The 20,383-nt window shown below is 32.7% G+C and overlaps 3 protein-coding genes across 4 annotated transcripts; 2 read left to right on the plus strand and 1 right to left on the minus strand.

Annotated features, from left to right (window-relative positions):
• The first annotated feature begins 2,227 nt into the window (after window positions 1-2,227).
• Window positions 2,228-8,703, plus strand: LOC107495771 (70 kDa peptidyl-prolyl isomerase). The gene is made up of 13 exons (XM_016116932.3): window positions 2,228-2,592; window positions 2,945-3,031; window positions 3,512-3,745; window positions 3,928-4,008; window positions 4,106-4,186; window positions 4,867-5,061; window positions 5,933-6,022; window positions 6,156-6,331; window positions 6,575-6,697; window positions 6,788-6,934; window positions 7,522-7,649; window positions 7,736-7,856; window positions 8,231-8,703. The coding sequence occupies exons 1-13, from the start codon at window positions 2,400-2,402 to the stop codon at window positions 8,348-8,350; spliced, it is 1,776 nt and encodes a 591-aa protein (XP_015972418.1). The 5' UTR covers window positions 2,228-2,399; the 3' UTR covers window positions 8,351-8,703.
• Window positions 8,704-9,827: 1,124 nt separating this feature from the next.
• On the plus strand, window positions 9,828-15,174 carry LOC107495772 (WD repeat-containing protein PCN). Of its 2 annotated transcripts, none has more exons than XM_016116933.3 (11): window positions 9,828-10,091; window positions 10,167-10,310; window positions 10,532-10,835; window positions 10,934-10,997; window positions 11,410-11,523; window positions 11,668-11,830; window positions 12,414-12,564; window positions 12,745-13,325; window positions 13,505-13,686; window positions 13,831-14,091; window positions 14,509-15,174. In XM_016116933.3, exons 1-11 carry the CDS (start codon window positions 9,930-9,932, stop codon window positions 14,786-14,788), a joined length of 2,406 nt encoding a protein of 801 aa, XP_015972419.1. In that variant the 5' UTR covers window positions 9,828-9,929; the 3' UTR covers window positions 14,789-15,174. The 2 variants fall into 2 exon arrangements, with proteins under 2 accessions (XP_015972419.1, XP_015972420.1); XM_016116934.3 differs by having other exon boundaries at window positions 12,748-13,325.
• A 1,658-nt stretch (window positions 15,175-16,832) lies between these two features.
• Window positions 16,833-18,209, minus strand: LOC107495773 (protein SOB FIVE-LIKE 5-like). The gene is made up of 4 exons (XM_016116935.3): window positions 17,688-18,209; window positions 17,487-17,561; window positions 17,336-17,390; window positions 16,833-17,180 (listed from the first exon to the last, which is right to left on the minus strand). The coding sequence occupies exons 1-4, from the start codon at window positions 18,087-18,089 to the stop codon at window positions 17,152-17,154; spliced, it is 561 nt and encodes a 186-aa protein (XP_015972421.1). The 5' UTR covers window positions 18,090-18,209; the 3' UTR covers window positions 16,833-17,151.
• Between the last annotated feature and the right edge of the window lie 2,174 nt (window positions 18,210-20,383).

The raw sequence follows: 20,383 nt of genomic DNA on the forward strand, positions 1-20,383 counted from the left end.
ATTTATAAAAATTATTAGAAAAATTGAGTTTTCTGAAGTCACCCATAAATATTGAAACTTATTGATGTGTAAAATAATTTTAGAAAATGGGAGAAAGACAGACACTTATTATATATTTATTGAGTAAACACCCAATCTGATCCTTATCCATTTTCACGAAAGACAAAGCAATTTTTGTCTAAAAAAGGGACACTTCGACCCTTAACCTTTTTATTTTGGGACAATACGGTCTCTCTGTTAAAAAATTCATTAAATAATAATAAAAATTAATTTTCTGGAGTTTTATTTGTATTTTGTGGGGGGTTTTAAACCTCAAAAAACTATTAATAACTTTGTTTTTCAAAAATTCCTTCATCAATGGTGGTTAAGTGAAGAAAAACTATTGATAAAAATGATGCCACAAAAAAAAGTAATTATAGTACAATATCTTTTAAAGGAAAAAAATAACATCGAACAAAAAATGAAATAAAAGAACTTTAATGTTGACAATATTGGTATTGATGATGATGATGATAGAGGAGATAATGATGATGATAAAGTAATAGAGGTAGGAGTGAAAACAATGAAGATGAAAAAGATAATAGTAGTAGTGTCCCAAAATAAAAAGATTGAAGGTCGAAGTGTCCATTTTTTTGGACAGGAATCGCTTTGTCCTTCGTGAAAATGGACAAAAATCGAATTGGGTCTTTACTCTATATTTATTCTATGTTTCAATTCATATTTTTTTAATAAAGGAAGAGTTTAGATATGATGTGAAACTGTAAATTAGATCCTTATAATAATAATAATAATCAAGTATATATTTAAGTATATTATATACATAGGTGTCTATATATATATATATGTTCAAATATATCATAAATATTGAAATGAGATTATAGAGAATAATTGAACCCTTTTGTTATTGATTATTAATCACTTGCTACCTCTATTCTTCTCGGGAACCTTCACCACATATGTAGTACTATGTGCTTTCACAGTAGTATTTGTTTCCATTTGGGTCCCTGAGATAAAGGGAAAAACTCTTAAAAGAAATTCAAAGGTCTTTTAGATGAAAGTTTCTTCCAGCAATTTTGTATTATTATTATTGTTATTGTTGTATTATTATTTGATTTACAGATGAATTCCTCACTGTAATCCTGTATTGGCAAGTTCATTAAAATTTTGTGTGAATTGGCTATGTTCATATTATTCAACATGTGCTGATGCTCCTCTATGGAAAACGACAGTTAATACTCATTAGTTTAATTCATTTTTCTATATTTTGATTTCAATGAAAAATGGTAGCCAAATTAGTATTGTGCATGAATTGCAGATAGTTTCACGGGATCTTAAGTTTAAACCTCATTGCAAATTATGCAATAAAATAAAATAAAACAAATAAATTTATATATTATTTTAACATCAATATTTTTTTAATAATTAATGTGTTTTTTTTAATTAAAAAAATGTCAAAAGTATTTAGTGTATAAATATTGTTATTGAAAAATTTAAATAAATAAATTAAACTATGATCAAACAACATTATTTACTATTAGAAGTCAAACTAATTGATTTTGGGTGGACCCTAATCTAATTAGATGTTCAATAATCAATATACATAAAATCAGACCAAAATTTAAGTCCTTTTAAATATTATTTTTTAATGTAGTTTTTTTTTTTTACTAGAGATAAGAGATTCGAACCCGTAACCTCTCTTAATTGAGTATAGAGAGACTATGCCATTTGAACTATTACTCATTGGCTATTTTTTTTAATGTAGTTATGATTTAAATAAGATGTTATAAAGATAGGACAAAATTCTCTAGAGAACATTAACAACACATATAGTTGATTGACCTGAGTCTGATCTGCAACCTGCTATTAATATTATAGTTTTTTTAAAATATTAAACCTGATCTATTATTTAACTTGGTCTGGTCTGAAGTCTGTTAAAAGGCCTGTTAATTTTTTTATAAAAATAAAAGTATTATTTAAAAAAATATTTTTTAATAAAAATTATTTATATATAATTATATATTAAAAAGTTTAAACAAATCTAACAGATTAGACCAAACTAATTAATAAACTTAAATCTAACCTATTAATATAATAAAACTTTTATAACAATTTAAATTTGTGTCTATTTTATAACAAACCAAACTGCATGTCTTGGCAGACCGCTTAGCCTTTTTCCACCCTTAACAAGAATACCATATATTACCACAACACACTCGCCTTGTTTCACTCTCTGACATTAAAATTACGGAATTACCCTTATCTTATTCTTCTTCTTCTTCAAAACTATCCTTCCAGAAACACTCACACACAACACTGTCTCCACTACAAACATACCATAAAATAAACAAATTAAATTAAAATAAATAAAATAACCTGAGGCGGTTTCCGGCAGCGGAGCGATGGCGGTATTATCGGAGATAAACGACGGCGACGAGGAGAAAGAGCTGGACGAGGAGCCCGGCGAGGTGATCGAATCGGCGCCGCCGCAGAAGGTCGGCGAAGAGAGGGAACTCGGTAACTATGGACTGAAGAAGAAGCTCATCAAGCGCGGAATCGGTTGGGAAACTCCTGAGCTCAACGATGAAGTCACTGGTACGTGTATAATTACATTTCCACCCTTCCAGCTAAAACGCATGCTCAGAAAAATCTCTCTGTATTTTCTTTCTTATGTTGTTATGGATGGAGAACGATGTAATGTAGGGTGAGTTTGTTTCAGCTTTTGAAAAAGAAAAAAAAGAGAAAGGTGATTTTACATATAATTGAAGAAGTTGAGAATGTATGAAGCTGAAAATCAGATTTATTGTTTTTTTAATTAGGATTGTTTTTGAAAATCAGATTTTTCTGGCAAAATAAGCTGAAACAAGAACACTCTTAGTGGCAGTAGTTGTTGTTAATAATAAAAAATGCTTAATGTTTGATTATTTATTTCATCTCGAGAATGCAGTGCACTATGTTGGGACTTTGGAAGATGGAACCAAGTTTGATTCCAGTAGGGATAAAGATCAACCTATAAAGTTCACTCTTGGTCAAGGTATTTATTAAGGAAAAGTCTAGGGGCCAGCAATTTTATTGCATTTTGGCCAGCATGTAACCAGCAGAGAAATGTGAGCCATTGGATGAAATCTCACACCAATCTCATACCATCAAATCATCATTGATGGCTACCAATCACAAATGTTGCTGGCCCCCTAGCATTGCTCATTTATTAAAGCAAGTACTGCTTGTTTTTTGATGCCTTGTTTTTCTTGAACAATCAATACATGAGTAAATAAATTTTTGTCTGATGGTAAAGAAGCTCAGTTTGTCATATGAGGATGCAATTTAAGTTCGAATTTTAGTTTACAGTTTTTAATAGGTACATTCAGTGAAAAAGAATGAGAGTAAAAACTTGTTTTAATTTAAAAAAATAAAAAAAAATATCAAATTTTGGTGTAGGCTGTTTGGATTAGATGTTAAGGAATGTAAGATTAAAAAATAACTAGTTTCTCATTTTGTTGATGGGGTTTGATAGGTGAACTGGCTGCTGGATTGGATCATGGAATAATCACCATGAAGAAGGGGGAGGTAGCTTTGTTCACAATACCTGATGAGGCGGGTGTTTCATCGGCCAACACCAAGCAGTTTGAGGTGGAGCTCATTTCGTGGATCAAAGTGGTGGATGTTTGCAGAGATGGTGGGATTATCAAGAAAATTATGGAGAAGGGGGTTGGGGATGAGCGACCCCGTGATCCAGATGAAGTCCTTGGTATTCTTACAGCTGCTTATGCATATTTTTTTCTTACTGTCAGTTGAACATGTTGACAAGTTGAGACCTACGTACATTTTGCATTTTCTGTTGCTGCTGCATATCTCTTTTGGTCTCATGGCCTGCTTCAGAAATGAAGATTTTGTTGACTCACATGTTTCCTCATTCTTTTATTACTGCAGTGAAGTATCGGATGGCACTAGCTGATGACACTATTGTTGCTGAAACACCAGAAGGAGGAGTTGAATTTCATGTTAAGGATGGTATATTTATTGAATTATTCAGAATAAACTGTGGTATAGTTCCATTTTTTCATCTTATAGTGTGAGTGACCAATTATTGTTCTTGGTGAACCCTAAGGTCATCTTCTTCCGGGATTGCCAAGAGTAATCATGACTATGACAAAGGGAGAGAAGGCTCAATTAATTGTTCAACCCCACTGTATGTCTCCTGGTCTTATAATCCACCTTCTATATCCTTTTTCACAATCTTTCTAGTATCAAAATGAGGTGTATCACATTTCCTTATATTCTGTCATCGAGTCAAGTTACATGAATCTTTGGACTCAACTTACTTTGACTGAAATGAAAATGTTGTAGCAATCTTCATTATCCATTGGGATGTTTCTGCATAAACAGCATAGTTGTAGTTAATTTATGTTTCCCTAGGCACTTCGGGCTACTATAACATATTTGCCTTAATAGATTTTTTGGTTCATTTTCTGCAACAAATTAATGTTTATGCATCAATCATGAAGATCAACTGAAAGTTAAAGCATTTTGTTTTTCTTTTGATTAAACGAATGCAAATAAACATCGCTTTCAGAAGACAAAAGATATTGCAGTTAACCCAGGCTGCTTGTTGCACCTTCTGTTTGCAAGTTGCAACTATTAATCCCTCATTAAGTGTACATATCTTTTTTCTGTAAAGTTGGATTCAGTCTGAATAACAATAACTAATCTTTGTTGCATCTTACAAAATCTACTTCGTTATTAACTATTCATTCTTCTGTGGATGTCAAGCTGGAATTTCATTTTTCTTCTTAGTTTTAGGTAACTTCCTGATCAATATCTGATATAGTTAGTTGGGAATTGGAATTGTATTTCATATGGTGCCTGCAGATGCTTTTGGAGAGAAGGGGAGTGAAGCTAGCAATGGAGTACATTCTGTTCCACCAAATTCAGTGCTGCATGTTAATATTGAATTGGTTTCTTTCAAGCCTGTCATAGATGTTACTGGTGACTCCAAGGTGCTTAAGAAAATTTTGAAAGAAGGAGAGGGTGCTTCCACAGCAAATGAGGGTGCAAATGTTACAGGTAAGAAAAGAACATGCATTTCATATTTAATCTCAGCTAGTACAACCATTTGTATTGGAGGGTTGCTAGTGGTGCAACTGAGCTTGGTTATGACGTATTTATACTAATAAGGTTTATCTTAATATTATGTTACAGGAAATTTTAAACCTGTAGTGGTGCAACTGAGTTTAATGATAACATATTTATAATAGTAAGGTTTATCTTCATATGATGCGACAAGAAATTTTAAACCTATAGCCAAGATCTGATGTTTCATATCAAATATTCTCAGACTATTGAGCCCCCTGAGCTTTCAAATGATGATCGTTGGCATCTCTCTATGTTAAAATCTTAGCATAATAGAAGTTTGAATATCATAGATTATGATTGCAAAATAATTAGCAACTAGTTCAGTTCATATATCTTCAATGCTAAAAAGTGTGGCTAGTTTCATGTTGACCATTCCTGAATGCAGTGTCGCCTTGAATTATAGGAGACAAAGAGCACAAAATTTTTCCCCATATTATCTGCCAATTCAGTTTCAGATTTACTTTAATGTCTAATTACTGGAAACAAAACAGTATCAAGGGAAATGTATTAACTTTTGCATCTAAACAGGATTAGAATATCAGCATAGTCATATTCAAATAAAAACGTGGATGCAATGATTGTAGTTGTGATCAATGACATGTTAATTGTTACCTAAACCTAGTATTTTTTCTAGCTGGCTTTCTAAGAACACATTTCTACCTACATCCATAAACTTCGTTTTTTCTTTCAAATTAAGAAATTGTTGTACCTGTAATGTCATTTATTGCACAAATGAATGTAGAATCAGATACTGAAGTAGGGGATTTGCTAAACTCATTTCTTTTGATAAAATCTGTGACAGTCAGTTACACAGCAAAGCTAGAAGATGGAACTGTATTTGAGAAAAGAGGAATCGATGAAACTCCTCCTTTGGAATTTATAACTGATGAAGGTGAGTGTATTCTTGTTACGTCTTGGTTAAACTCTTTGACATGGCCAATTAAACTCTTTTACATGAGTACATGACCTATTGTTTATGGCATTTTTTGAGTGATGACGCTAGTGTTTATAAATTGCTAGTGCAGAACAAGTGATTGTTGGTCTAGATCGAGCAGTGGTAACTATGAAGAAGGGTGAGAGAGCCATAATTAGCATACATCCTGATTATGCATTTGGAGATGTTGAAGTAAAACGGGACTTCGCCATGGTTCCACCAAGCTCACGTGTAGTCTATGATGTTGAAATGAAAAATTTCATTAAGGTAATGGGAAAAAAAAGGGGTTGGTGTGGGTCTGCGTTTGTCCATTAAGGAGTTAAATATCTTGATGTTTTTTCTGTGGATTATGATGCAAACTAGTACCATACGCCATAAAATGAAAAAAAAAAAAAGAAACCTGCAGTAACTTTAGTTTTGGATGCTGCGTGCAGCTTATCATTTACATAAATATGTTTGTCTGCCCATATTAGTTCTTTTCAACTCTCTTAGATTCTATTTGCTTGACAGGAGAAAGCACCATGGGAATTGAAAAGTAACGAGAAAATTGATACAGCTAAAAGGAAGAAAGAAGAAGGCAATATGCTATTTAAATGTTGCAAGTATGAGCGGGCAGCCAAGAAGTATGATAAGGTAGCTTGAATTGTGTTGGCATCGAGTTTTCAAGGTTTAGTAACCTCCTTTTACCTTCCTGGCTAATCAATGATACCTTGTTTATCTCAGGCTGCTGATTATGTTAGTGAAGATGGATCGTTTGGGGATGATGAGGAAAAACAAGCTAAAGCACTAAGAGTGTCATGCTGGTTGAATGGTGCAGCTTGTTGCCTTAAACTTAACGACTTTCCTGGAGCAATCAAGTTATGTTCACAGGTAAACAGCCAATTAAAGTCATGTGTAGGAATAAGATTTAAAGCTTTGTTATTCAGTGAGCAGATTGCTATTTGAATAGTGAATAGGATAAAATGTGGGGGAGAGAAGTGATGACAAGTTGTATGCTTCTGGTAAAGCTAATAGAGAGGTACTGGCAACAAAAATAGTTCCAGTTAGAGTCCCAGTGTGCTATTTAGTAGACAGGTTCTGTAAATTGAATTTAGTTACTTGAAGTAAACTTTCTCTGCAAATTCTCTTCCAACTGTTGTATTGTCTGCTGGAAACTCGTGTGAATTTTGGAAAGGAATACACTACTTTCTTAACTTCTAGTTTAATAATGACAGTGCTTAAACATAAATGACTGCCACAAGATGAACATTAAGAATTGTTGGATTGGCACATAATGAATGCTGAACTCTGTATAAAATTGTTAATCAGTAAATAAAATTTCATGATAAAACGTCACTGACCCTCGCATACCTCTGAGTTCAAATAAGGAGAAGGATCGATTAATATCCTTCCCCATTCAGCTTATCACAAGCCTTAGTTATAGAAGTTAATGTCTTACGTTTCTTACTTTTTATCAGGTGCTTGATGTTGAGATTTGCAACGTAAAAGCTTTATACAGACGAGCGCAGGCATATATAGAGACTGGAGATTTTCTGTTGGCAGATGTAGACATCAAGAAAGCTCTTGAGGTGGACCCACAAAATAGGTACTTATATAAGTGTTGATTGGAGTAAATTACCGCTTGATTGGATGAAAGGTTCATAATGGGAGCATGTTTTTTTCATTTTCCAGGGAGGTAATGGTAATGAAGAAGAAATTAAAGCAACTTCAGGCTGAGAATGATAAGAAATATGCTAAGCTCTATGAAAATATGTTTGCGCATAAAGAAAAGGATTCATCTGTGGCAACAAAGGTGATTAGTGTTTGAACTTTGTTACTCATTTTTGCTTGTTTTTGAAATTTGGAGCTTGTATTGCCTGAAATCCCACTTGCTGAATGGTTGGAGGAAACTTGAGCACATCACATATTCACATCTAAGATTGAAGTAATCAACAAATACCATTTTAGAAAAAGAACTAACAATTGAAGCATGAATCTACTAGTTTAGGCTGTAGCCCAGATGAGGACCATGGATAAAATATTTTTTAACATTGCCTAGTTCTCATTTAAGGACTTGTATATAATTTCTTGGTTTTCTTTACCTTGTTATTAATCCTTGTTATTTGTCATTACTAAACACCCCCATAAACACTGTTTGTAACTGAAGTTCTTACCCTTCTGCATCAGAGATTGAAGGTTGAAAAAGAAGAGGACGAGAAGAAAAATGAAGAGGCCACGAAGATGGAAATGGACAAAGTTGCGGATAGTGCTGCTCCTTCTGTCGACGGTCTAATTGTGGATTCATAATGATATTTATGATATTCACATGTATAGTTCTTACAAAATTTTTTATTGCAATTCTAATATAAGTGGTAGATGGAATGCAAGATTCCAAGTTCAAATTAGATGGAAGTTTTAGACTTAGCTGATTTAGCAAACTCTAGTGAAACTAGATTAATTCACGATCATTTGTCTTGACTTCGTGCATGTACTTGAGTGTGAGCAGTTCGAACTCTTTGAATGTTATTCAAGTGGGTTTATATGTCATGAAGTGACCAAATAAGGGTGAGGACTAATAGCTGAATAACATTTATAAGTTGGTTGAATGAGCCAAATATATTTTCTAATAGAAAAGCTAAGCATTCAAATTTTTTACTTAACTAAGTTTAACTAAGTTGAAATAATACATTTTAGATTTCCGTGCTACTTTTATTTTAGCAGAAATAAAAATGCATATAACTGAATTTGATGTACATGTTCTGCAATTTCTTCTCTTTCTTCTGCTCCTTCTTCTATGTCTTTTTCTCTCTCTCCTTTTTCTTCTTCCACATCATCATTATCATCCTCTCTTCCCTTTCTCTGTTTTTCCCTCTTTGTTTTATTTTTTTATTTCTCTCTCTTAAAAAAGAAACAAGAAAAAAAACAAAAAATGCATAATCAAAATAAAGAAGTAAGAGCAACAAAAATGAAAAAAAGAAAAATAATAAAAAAAACTAAAGAAGTTTTTGTTAAGAAATTACTGCATTAAGTCCAGAATTTTGAAAATTTCTGGTTAAAAATTTGTGTTAAAAATTTTCAATGTCTAAGGTAAGAAAATTTATGTGATATCATTAAAAAATTTTGGTGTGTAATTTTTCTGTTTTATATTTTTCCTAAACAATTCCTCCTCCTCCTTCTTCCTTTTGTTTTCGTAGTTTTTTTTTGTTTTACACTCATATAATTATTTTTTTTGAAAAATAAAAAAAATAAAAAAAATAAAAAAAGAAGAAATTATGTAACCTTTTATTTTATTTTTTGGTTTATTTTTTTTGACAATAAACATAAAAAATTTTGAAGAAAAAACGAATAACTTTATAAATAAAAGCATAGAAATTCTATACGTAAAAAAAAAGACGAATAAAAAGAAGCAAAAAATATAATACTTAATTTGAGGAAAAATAACTTTATAAATAAAATTAAATGTACTTAAATTTTTCTTTAATTTAATCACTAATACATAACATAGTATATAATATATACCAGTAAATTAATAACACTTCATAGCTTAGATAATGACATTCATCTTTCTATTTTTAGATAAAAATATAATATTTAATTTGAGAAAAAATATGAATCACATAGGACACTAATAATAAGTAATAACACATTTAAATGTCACTGCTAGTGCCATTAATTACGTAAAACCGTTGGGCCTGTATGATCACCTACACTTTTAGTATAAACGGGCTGAGGCCCAAATAAGAATGATAGAGAGAGCTTGAAAAACACTACCGAAACTAAAACCTGGCCGCCTGCTTACCCTACTTTCTTCTTCTTCCTCCACGGCTTCTTCTTCTTTCACTCTCTCTTCTGAAACGCTTCGTCTTCTTCGTCCTTCCATAATAGGATGGGCGAAATCTACAAAATCAACTCAATAGATTGGAGACCCTCTCCGGTAGTCGCTCTTGCCACCAGCGTCGACGGCCTCCGTGTAGCCGCAGCTCGCCAAGACGGTTCCCTTGAACTCTGGCTCGTATCTCCCGGCTCCATTGGCTGGCACTGTCAACTTGTAATCAAGATTCTTCTTATTTCTTTTTACTTTTTTATTTATGGAATTTTATTTATTTATTTACTTTTTGTTTAGACGATTCATGGTGACCCTACTACAAGAGTATCTTCGCTTCTTTGGTGCCCTGGCGGCTCCAATGGCATGCCGTGCGGTCGTTTGTTTTCGTCTAACATTGATGGTTCAGTTTCCAAGTGGGATCTTTTCCACCTGAAGCAAACGGTATTGTGGCTTTTCCCCCCAACTTTTACTGAAATGTTAGCATAGTTAGGTTTAATCTAGTTGTGCTTGTTAGTGCTAGTGTAATGTTTGTTATTTATTTATTTATTTATTTTAATATGGTTGCCACTGGAGTGCTTATTATTATTTTGGAATGAGTGTTCTTGAAGAGTTGTTGGCTAATGTGTAAAATTTGTTTGGCTGAATTTGATGTCCTATTACAGACTGTGCTTGATTCAGATGGTGTTTCCATTTGGCAAATGGCTGTTACGTTCCCTAAGGTTGATTTAGTTAATAATGTGCCTAATGGTGATGTTATGGGGAATGGTTATGCCAGTAAAATTCAAGAATCTGATGAACAAGAGAGCAGCGATAGTGACGAAGATAATGACTCACCTGATGCTGGCAAGCAATCTGTTCTTGAGTCTCCACGTGTAGCAATTGGTTATGATGATGGAAGTGTGAGGATTTATGCCATATCTGACGAAGATGAATTCCTATATGTAAAATCATTGCCTCGGGTCAAAGGTTAGTTTCATTTCGTCCCTGCATTATTTGGTGCTTGCTGCAGTTTTTTCTACTGGGCTCGATTCTGATAAGACAATGCTTTGTGGGATTGCGTACAGGACGAGTTTTAAGTGTGACTTGGAGCACTGATGCTAACTACATATACTCCGGAAGTAGTGATGGGTACGCCTTCTTGTTTTATTCATTAAATAGCAATTTTCAACTATTGTCTTATGCAACTTTGAAGTAAGAGGGAAATTGTCACCTACTTTTTTTAGGTAGCATTCAAGCTCATATGAACATTGCTTGGCTTTGACATAAATCAAGCACATATAGCACCATAATCCACTCACATTTTTGGACTATGCTATGTGTATATCAAAATCAGCCACCAAAGTTAGCCACCCGTATAAAATACATGTTGGAATACAAATTCATATTAAAAATAAATTAAACCACACATTTAGTTATATATAAATACCTTAGTGGCTGATTTTGGTGTACGAATAGCATTTTTGCACATTTTTATATCTATATTTCCATGTTTCACTATTTGGTTAAATATGCTTCAGCTTTTCTCCTCTTCTTTTCACAGGTTAATACGGTGCTGGGATGCTACGTCTAGTCGTGAAATTTATAGGATTACGGCTGGGCTTGGAGGTTTGGGTGGCGGACATGAACTTTGCATATGGTCGTTACTGTCTTTAAGGTAGCATCGAATCATTGCTTTTTAAATTAACTAAGATGAACACACTTGCATTACATATATACCACACATTTATGTTTTTGATACAATAGTACCTTCTGCATTTCGAAGACCTTTGTCAATGATCCTCCTTTGGTTATTATTTAGGTCTGGGACGCTTGTTAGTGCAGACAGCAGTGGCAGTGTCCAATTTTGGGATAGTAAACATGGAACTCTCTTGCAAGCACATTCATTGCACAAGGGCGATGTAAATGCTTTGGCTGCATCCCCAAGTCATGATAGGGTGTTCTCGGCTGGTTCTGATGGCCAGGTATGGAGTTGCACAATTTGTTGAATTCTTAATATTCAGAATATGTTTGGTCTTGGGGGTAAAAGTGGAGTGGAAATTTTCATGTATGCATTTTTATGTGAGATTCATGTGAGGGATTCCAAATCCGACAACTTTTCTCCAAGAGTTGCAGGAGACATCATAATCATAAATCATCAGGATGTTTTGACTGTTGTTATTGTATGTTTAGAAGCTTCTAAGTAAATTTCTACCATGAGGTGATTAATTGTTAATTGTGGCTTGGTTATCATTATATGCTCCTTAATTCTCGCTTCTTCTGACCCATTTAATGTGTATTTATCACTTCGCTAAGTTATAATAATTCATGGATTTCTATGTTCCATTTTATCTTCTGTTTTCATCTCAAAATTCAATATGACCAAGTTAGATAGTGAAAACAAGAAGTGTATATTGTTCTGTAATCTGGAAGCCAAAGTTCATGTGTTGTATGTTCTCACTCTTCTGTATATTATTAACAAAAATGTAATGCAGTGTTATGTACAAGATAATATACTCATGACCAAGTGCATAATACTAACGTTGGTTTAGTTTATACTATTTGAAGGTTATTCTCTATAAGCTGTCTAGCCAGTCAGCATCTTCCGACAGTGTCAACCCCCTTGTGATGACAAAGAAATGGATCTATGTTCACTATGTAAGGTCTCATACACATGATGTCAAGGCCTTGACTGTTGCTGTGCCGATATCTCAAGAAGGTCTGTTTGAAAGACCCAAAATTGCTTTCCAATGAAATAAATGTTTATCTACCCCCCCTTTTTTTTAATTAAAAAAAGAGAGCTTATCTTGTTAGTTTTATATCTCATGTAAACTGAGATCTTTAGCTGCTAACTTAGAATCTACTATTTCTGCTGATTAGCTATGAACTCTTTGTTTAGCAGATTCTCTGCCAGAAGAGAGGAATAAAAGACGTCGGCTTGAAGGAAAGCCTGTTGATTTAAATTATCATAAATGGTCCCAATTTGGGGTTCCCATGCTTATCTCAGCAGGAGATGACACAAAACTATTTGCATACCCGGTAAAGGAATTCACTAAGTTTTCTCCTCATGATATTTGTCCTGCGCCTCAGAGAACCCCGGTTCAGCTAGTGCTTAATACTGCCTTCAATCAATCATCAATGCTTTTAGTCCAGTCTAGGCAATGGTTAGATGTACATTTACTACATCTTGGAAATGTTCGTACAGCTGGATGCTTTACTAAGACTGAAATCCTTGCACGAGTGAAGACTAAGGAATCTCGGAAGATTGCTTGCAGCACAATTGCTAATTCTGGGGAGCATTTTGCGTACTCAGATAATGCAAGGCCTAGTCTGTTTGAGTTAAAGAGGAGTGAAGTTGGAAAGATTACATGGAGCGTGAGTAGAAAGAAGCTTCCCCCGAGGTTACCCTTTGCCCATTCAATGATTTTCACCCATGAGTCATCCTGGTTGATACTAGCTGGCCATGATAGGAGGATATATGTAAGCTAGCAATATTTCTTTCCTATTATGGCTAGAACTGTTTATTATAGGCATTTAATTATGGGTTTCTGTCAACCATGCTTGCCCTATGACGTCCAAGAATCTTGTTAGCGTTATGCTATTTGGTTAGGCTTTGTATAGTTTGTTTTATTGATACTCCTTGCATTTGAATGCTATAGGTTGTGGATGTCAGCACATCGGAACTAGTGCATGCTTTTACACCCTGTCGGGAGCTGGATGACGAGAAATTGCCTCCGAAGGAACCTCCCATTACTAGATTATTTACCAGTTCCGACAGGCAGTGGCTGGCAGCTGTTAACTGCTTTGGCGATATATATGTGTTTAACTTGGAGACACTAAGGTTGCCACTAATTTGCTTTTAATTGTGATTCGAGATTACTATTACTTTACTTTGCTGTCTGTAGGAAACTCATAATCCATTTCTTATGAATGTGAAAAGTAAAAATTCAAAATTTTTACATAATAATAAGCCTTTGTGCTTCAGGCAGCACTGGTTCATCTCAAGATTAGATGGTGCCTCTGTTACGGCTGGTGGGTTTCCTCCCCAGAACAACAATGTAATGATAGTTACAACTTCTTCGAATCAAGTGTATGCATTTGACGTTGAGGCCAAGCAGTTGGGAGAATGGTCGATGAGGAATACATACGTTCTTCCCCGGAGATTCCAGGAGTTTCCCGGTGAAGTCATTGGGCTTTCATTTCCTCCCTCATCAACTTCATCATCAGTTGTTATTTATAGCTCCAGGTATTTTTAATTATCTTTCATTGTGTTGTCATGTTCATATTTATATAGTTGATTCAATTAACCTATATAAAGAAATGATTTTGTGATGTTTATTTTGGATACAAGTCATGAGAGGATCCATATCCATTTATTTTTAACTAAAAGGGTGGCAGCTAAATTTTGCATTAATACGAAATGATAAAAAAAACTGAAATTAACGAATTAAATGGCATATGCCACAAACTTTTTGATATAGTTGTTTTGTTTATTGTTCTGGCACTGTTACACTTACAATGCTCTATACTTGCACAATCAAAAAATGGTATCTGCATATGTTGTTTCACATTAATATATGAACTTATACATTAACCTTATGATCTTTATACATCTTTTGCTTGTTGATTGTTTCTCATGTTTTGGAAATTTTTGTGCATTCAGGGCAATGTGCTTGATTGATTTTGGATTACCGGTGGAGCAAGACGAAAGCGATATGCTAAATGCTCAAGAATCATTGACCAGGAACTTGCAACAAAACTTTACTAATGTTAAGAAGAGGACAAAATATAGGAGAAACTTTGACGTATTTTCATTAGATAACCCAGTTTTATTTTTAGCTCATGTCTCAAAAAATTCCTTCTTTATGGTAGAAAAGCCATGGCTGGAAGTGGTTAAAAGACTAGAAGCCCCACCAGTTCATAAACATATTTTTGGCACCTAAGTTTTCAAAACAAAATAGGGAGAAGAAAGGGTTGTTCTCAGCTTTAGGGGGTGACATGATGATGATGATAATGGTGTTGATGATGCATCTTTATAAGGGGGATATAGAAAGAGGGTCCCTTTCAATGTTGTTTTTTACTCCTTTTTCTTATTTTGTCTCTCCATGGCTGGGATCCATTGTCATGTATTGTGTTTTCATAATCAATTTTGTTCCATTGGTGATGATAGCTTTTTTACTTCATAGTTTTAGGCTTTATAACTTGTATTGTACTACTACACCATCTCTCCTTGGCCCTGTTTCTCTTGCTTGTGACATATAGAATCTTTTCATGACGATTATGCATGAGATGATTAAGACGTACATGAAACTACCCTTGAAAGTAGGAATATTCTTGTGTTGAATGTTGACATTCAAAGTGTATCAATCCAGAGGGAAAACCAAGTTCAACAATTTTTTGATTCATCAAACTCTAGTATAAATTTATTGTTTTATTTACTTATTAAAAATCGAGACCAACTTATCAAAATTCCTTTTTTTTTTTTCTTAATTGACATCTCTAAAATAGTATATCCTTGAAAGAGAATTATATATATTGGCAAATAGAATTGGAATAATTGGAGTATATACTTATATTGCGACTAGTTATTTACTCATACGAGAGTAAAATAGTTTAGTACTTTTTTCATAAATGAAGGATGCCTATATAAAAATTTGAATTGGATTGGATAATATTTAACCCTATAGTTGTAAAATTTAAATGTTTTAATTAGATTGGATTCTTTTTAAACCTAATATAGTGAAAAGATATTATTAGTGTGCTGTACTCATCAATGCATGTTAACATGATATGTAACATGTACCCTCCAATAAAGGCAATGCATACTAGTAAAACTGTGTATCCATGATATGGAGCATGTGCCCTAAACCTTAACTCCATCTTGCTAACACCTAAAAGGTCTCTAATGACAAAGGTGAACCACAAAATGCCCATGGAATTAGAAATGATTAGTGAAAGGTGAGGTGTTTGTCCTTTTCTAAATATCTAAGTTGCTTTGAAATGTATCCATGCGGTTAGTTCAAGTCTGAGGATATAAACACCTTTTGAATGGAAGATTTTGTTGGATATCCTACCAAAACATAATATATTCAATAATTGTACTAAGTGTTGTGAATGGATCACAATTCAAAGTGAGTAGCTATCAAAAGGGGTTGTGGGGTTGCCCCTTTAGGCTGAAAATGAAACTTGGCTTTTGGTTTCATTTGGATACTTTGTCTATTTTTGGTGCCAAGCCCATTTCTCTTACCATATTTACCCACCCAAAGTAGTTGTGAGCAAGGCTGGCAGTAGCTGAACTTAATCAAGTGGGCCCCACTACTCATAACTAAGGCCTTTGGATTTGATTGATATATGGATTCATGGTGGTGAATAATGGCTCAAGTGAAATTGTGACCCCTCTTTCCTCTCTTATTTTTATCTTTTCTTTTTTTGGTACTTTATTTGACCTGTTCATTTAATTTGAGTTGTAATTGTTTCACACAAAAGGAATTTTCTGAATTCAAGATCACTAGAAAAGATATGCTATTATTAAGAATTCCACTCCAGAAATTTTGAAAATGCTCCTAAGTTTTAATGTTTGATGAAATCACTGAAAATGAAACAAACTTGTCTACTATTGGACCAATTCCATGTTAGTATTAACACTCTCCCTTCTAAATTTACTATATCTTTTATTTTTTAGTAGTAAATTAGTTAACTAGAGAATGAAAAAAGGTTGAGCACCAATCTTAGAAGAGTTTCTGATTGGTATCACATTTTTTTACTGAACACATTTGGGAGGTCCCAGAGATGCATCATGCTTGTCACTCTGATTCATGACATAAAGATTCTACATGATTTTAAACACAATTTTCTTTTCTTTTATTTGAATTAATTGGCAATGTTGTGAACTTGTAATAAAACTTAGCATATGCAAAGTTTTTGCATCATGCTTGCCACTGATGACAACAACAAAAAAGAAGAAAGAAATTAAAAAAAAAAAAAATGGAAGACAGAAACCTTACCCAGTTTCTTATATTCTCTTAGGTTGTTCCCCAACTGCATTGGCAGTGTAGTACAGAAGCATATTCAAATAAAAGAGTGAAAGCTACAACAAAGGTTGCTTTTTCCTTGTTAACATGTTGAAAAAAGAAGAAAAAAATTAAATAAAAGGAGGAAATTAAAGGAATTTTTTTCCCCTTTAAACAGACATTGAAATTTGAATATTTTTTCTTTCTTTCTTTTTTGACAATATCCCCCCTTTTGGTCTCTCTTTCCATAGCAATGCAGCAGAAGTGACAGCAGCCACAGCAAAATGATTTTCATTTCATTTTCTTCCTTCTTCATCAAAACCACCTAATGAGGAGAAAAAAAAAGGTTTAATATATTTTAAAAAAATCAATGTATTTAAACATCTGATACATTGTTTTTTCAATGTAGAGTTTGTTTAAATTAACAGTTATTTTGAATCAGAGGGAGTAATTTGAAGAGAATGGATCATGATTCATTACCTTGTTCCTCTGAAGCTTGTTTTCCTCTGAATAGGTTCTGGAATTTAGGCTTTCTCTGTATAACAAAATGTGCAAATAATTGATATTCATAAAGTATTGATCATAACTGAAACAATTTAATCAACCACAAACTAAACTATATATTATATACCTTTATTCTTGTTACTGATAAACACTGAGAAAAATCCAATGCATCTTCCACTGCTCCATTCCCTGAGAAACTCTTCTGTTCAATAAACAAAAGAATTCATTTAATTAATAAATTACTAACAAGAAATTAAGCTATATGAAAATCATGTTAATTAGTATTAATATTATTATTATGTCATGTGAAATTAATGAATTTATTAACCTTGTGACTCTCCTTTGGAAAGTTGAAGATTGGTGAGCTAGCAGTGTCATCAAGATATGAAGATTGTTGTTGTTGTTGTTGACTTCTTCCAAATTCTTTGACCATCATCTTCTTCTTCTTCTTCTGTGATTCTTTGGTATTATTATTGTTATTAGCATACCAATTATTCTCACAATACCATGATGATGCATTATCATAATGTGGAGGACCTGATGAAGCATCAGAAACCATTGACAAATCTTCTTCAAACTCCTCCTCTTCCATTATTCTTCCTGCTCCTTTCCCTTCAAATTCATCTATTCTTTGGAAATAACTCTCAGAAACAAGTGAAGAAGATTGGTCCAAATAATGTGTCCAACCTGATTCACTAGCACTATTGTATTGTGAAGCTGATATATCCATCTTTTTTTTTTCTCTTTCTAATAAGAAAGAACTAATTTGATGCTCTTATATATATAGATTCTGTGATCAAAGGAACTTGTATAAGATCCTAAAGGGTAGCTGTTTTCCACACTCTCTTACTCTCATCATAGGTATAAGAAGAGGAGAAAAAGAAAAAGAAAAAGAAAAAGAAAGACTAATAATTCATTAACAAACAAAAAGGAGAGAGAGAGAGTGAGAAAAAAATAATAATAAAAAATGCACTATAATTCTAAACTATTATGTGTCCTTTAGCACAATCCTTTCACCTTCTTATTTTATCTTTATGTGAATGAATCAATATGCCAGTTGGCCTTATGTGCGTGTGTGTATGTGTACGGCAGTGTCTTCTAGCAAAGAGGGAGTGAGAGAGATAAGGGGAGATGCAATAGCTCAGAATTAGAGGATTCATCCAATTAATTTACTCGTCTATTTAAATAAGTATTAAAAACTTGATTTTTGCTTAGTATATATAAATATCTATTTATTAGTTATAAATTTTTAAAAATTTAATTATTCTGTTGGTCTTTATAATTTTACAAAATTTTCAATTAGATTCTTATATTTTTTTTAATTAGGTCTTTACCCTAATTTTTTTAATTAAGTCTCTCTTAGTAGTAATTAGCTTAATTGTATAGGGATCCAACTAAAAACAAAATTAGTGCAGAGAATCAAATAAAAAAAAAAGTATAAAGACTCAATTGAAAAAAAATTTAGTACAGAGACCCAATTAAAAGGAAAAAAAGTATAAGAACCTAATTGAAAATTTTGCGAAACTATAGAGACCAATAGAGTAATTAAACCGTTAACAAACTTTGATAGAGATATTTTTTTTTAAGATTTGGATATAATATATTTTTGTAATTTAAAAGTGTAGTTTGATATTTTTAATGAATGAAATTTTAGTTTTGTAAAAAAAATAATACTTTGTTTTGTTACTATGCAATGAAGTGTGACTTTGAATTTTAGTGATACTTATAATGTATTTTATAATAAATGAATTTTGAAATATATATATGGAGTTATTTTTCCATTATGGCAGCATTGCATTACCATGCTCCTCTCATAGGAGGATAGTGCTGTCCTTTCAGGACAAAAGTTAATCTTAATTTGGCCAATTCACAACTAATGATGCTTTAATGATTAGCCCTTTTGTTTCTATTAATGGTTATAGGGGGTTTTGATAGTTGACCTCACAATAAATGCTGTATGCTCCCTTCTCATATGGTTTTTGCTTCTTCTTTTTTTTGTTACCTAGTTTATTTTTTATATATTTATTTAAAATTTATTCTCTCAAGATAAAGATAGAATGTGACTCTATTCAAATTATCCTTCAAATTTATCTTATAATAATAAACTAATACTAGATTCCAATTTTTTGTATGTGTATTTAAAATTATTATTGCAAGAAGATTAAACATCACTCAATTTAAATTGTGGTACAGATTTATCTTATAATAATAAAATGATACTAAATTCCAAAAAAAGTACAATAAGATAAATGTTACAAATATCTCTCCTTTTATTTCCCCTCCCTCTCTCTTCATACATTTATGTCTGTTTTGCAACCACCAACAAAACAAGGTTCTTTAAGTTGTGAATGAATTGAGTATTATAGATTCTTTTAAATTGTGCTTAATTAACAACTCTATCACAATTCACAAATCAATATTTACCAGTTAGTTTTAAACAAAAAAAAGGCTCAAAAGTTTTTCTAATTTGGAAATTTCTTCTCCTTTTTTAAAGTTGAAATTGGGGGTCAAAAAGCAATCCACAAAAATGTTGGTTACACCAATTAATAAAGTGATTGTTTTATTTAATTACAATAGTTGATTTTGATTAGAAACAAATAAAATTACTATGTATTTTGAGTACTAAAAAGTGTTTGTATTATAAATGCAAAGTGTCCTAATTGAGGTAGACAAAGGCACGTTATATTGAAAGAAAGCAGTGGTGAGGCCAAGATTTCAAAATGTTATGCGAATAAGAAGCAACTGTATTGCGGTGAAAAGACTGCTCCTTTATTTTCCTTCAGTAGTTTCTTCCTGCTTCTTATTTTTCATTTCACTTCCCTTTAAATTCATATGCAAAATGGTTGGTGAGAAGAGAGAACTTAGAACCAAAGGATACAAAGGAAATTATAATCTTTTATTAGTAACAAAATAATGTAAATAATTATTACTTTTTTTTGGAGTTTAAAAGAGGCTCATTCTTTTGGACATGAGAAGCTTATGTGTGTTGTGTGTTGTCGTGGAGAATGTAGATGCTAGACATGG

Source organism: Arachis duranensis, chromosome 6, assembly GCF_000817695.3.
Source record: "Arachis duranensis cultivar V14167 chromosome 6, aradu.V14167.gnm2.J7QH, whole genome shotgun sequence".
NCBI lineage: Eukaryota > Viridiplantae > Streptophyta > Magnoliopsida > Fabales > Fabaceae > Arachis > Arachis duranensis.

Excerpts from the sequence above, each read along its gene's own strand:
- LOC107495771 (XM_016116932.3), top strand. The coding sequence starts at position 2,400 with ATGGCGGTATTATCGGAGATAAACGACGGCGACGAGGAGAAAGAGCTG. Across the intron at positions 4,009-4,105 it reads TGAATTTCATGTTAAGGATG|GTCATCTTCTTCCGGGATTG; the intron begins GTATATTTATTG and ends GTGAACCCTAAG. Across the intron at positions 7,650-7,735 it reads GAGGTGGACCCACAAAATAG|GGAGGTAATGGTAATGAAGA; the intron begins GTACTTATATAA and ends TTCATTTTCCAG.
- LOC107495772 (XM_016116933.3), top strand. The coding sequence starts at position 9,930 with ATGGGCGAAATCTACAAAATCAACTCAATAGATTGGAGACCCTCTCCG. Across the intron at positions 13,687-13,830 it reads TTTAACTTGGAGACACTAAG|GCAGCACTGGTTCATCTCAA; the intron begins GTTGCCACTAAT and ends TTTGTGCTTCAG. Across the intron at positions 14,092-14,508 it reads GTTGTTATTTATAGCTCCAG|GGCAATGTGCTTGATTGATT; the intron begins GTATTTTTAATT and ends TTGTGCATTCAG.
- LOC107495773 (XM_016116935.3), bottom strand. The coding sequence starts at position 18,089 with ATGGATATATCAGCTTCACAATACAATAGTGCTAGTGAATCAGGTTGG. Across the intron at positions 17,562-17,687 it reads TTCCAAAGGAGAGTCACAAG|AAGAGTTTCTCAGGGAATGG; the intron begins GTTAATAAATTC and ends TTTATTGAACAG. Across the intron at positions 17,391-17,486 it reads TATCAGTAACAAGAATAAAG|AGAAAGCCTAAATTCCAGAA; the intron begins GTATATAATATA and ends TTTGTTATACAG.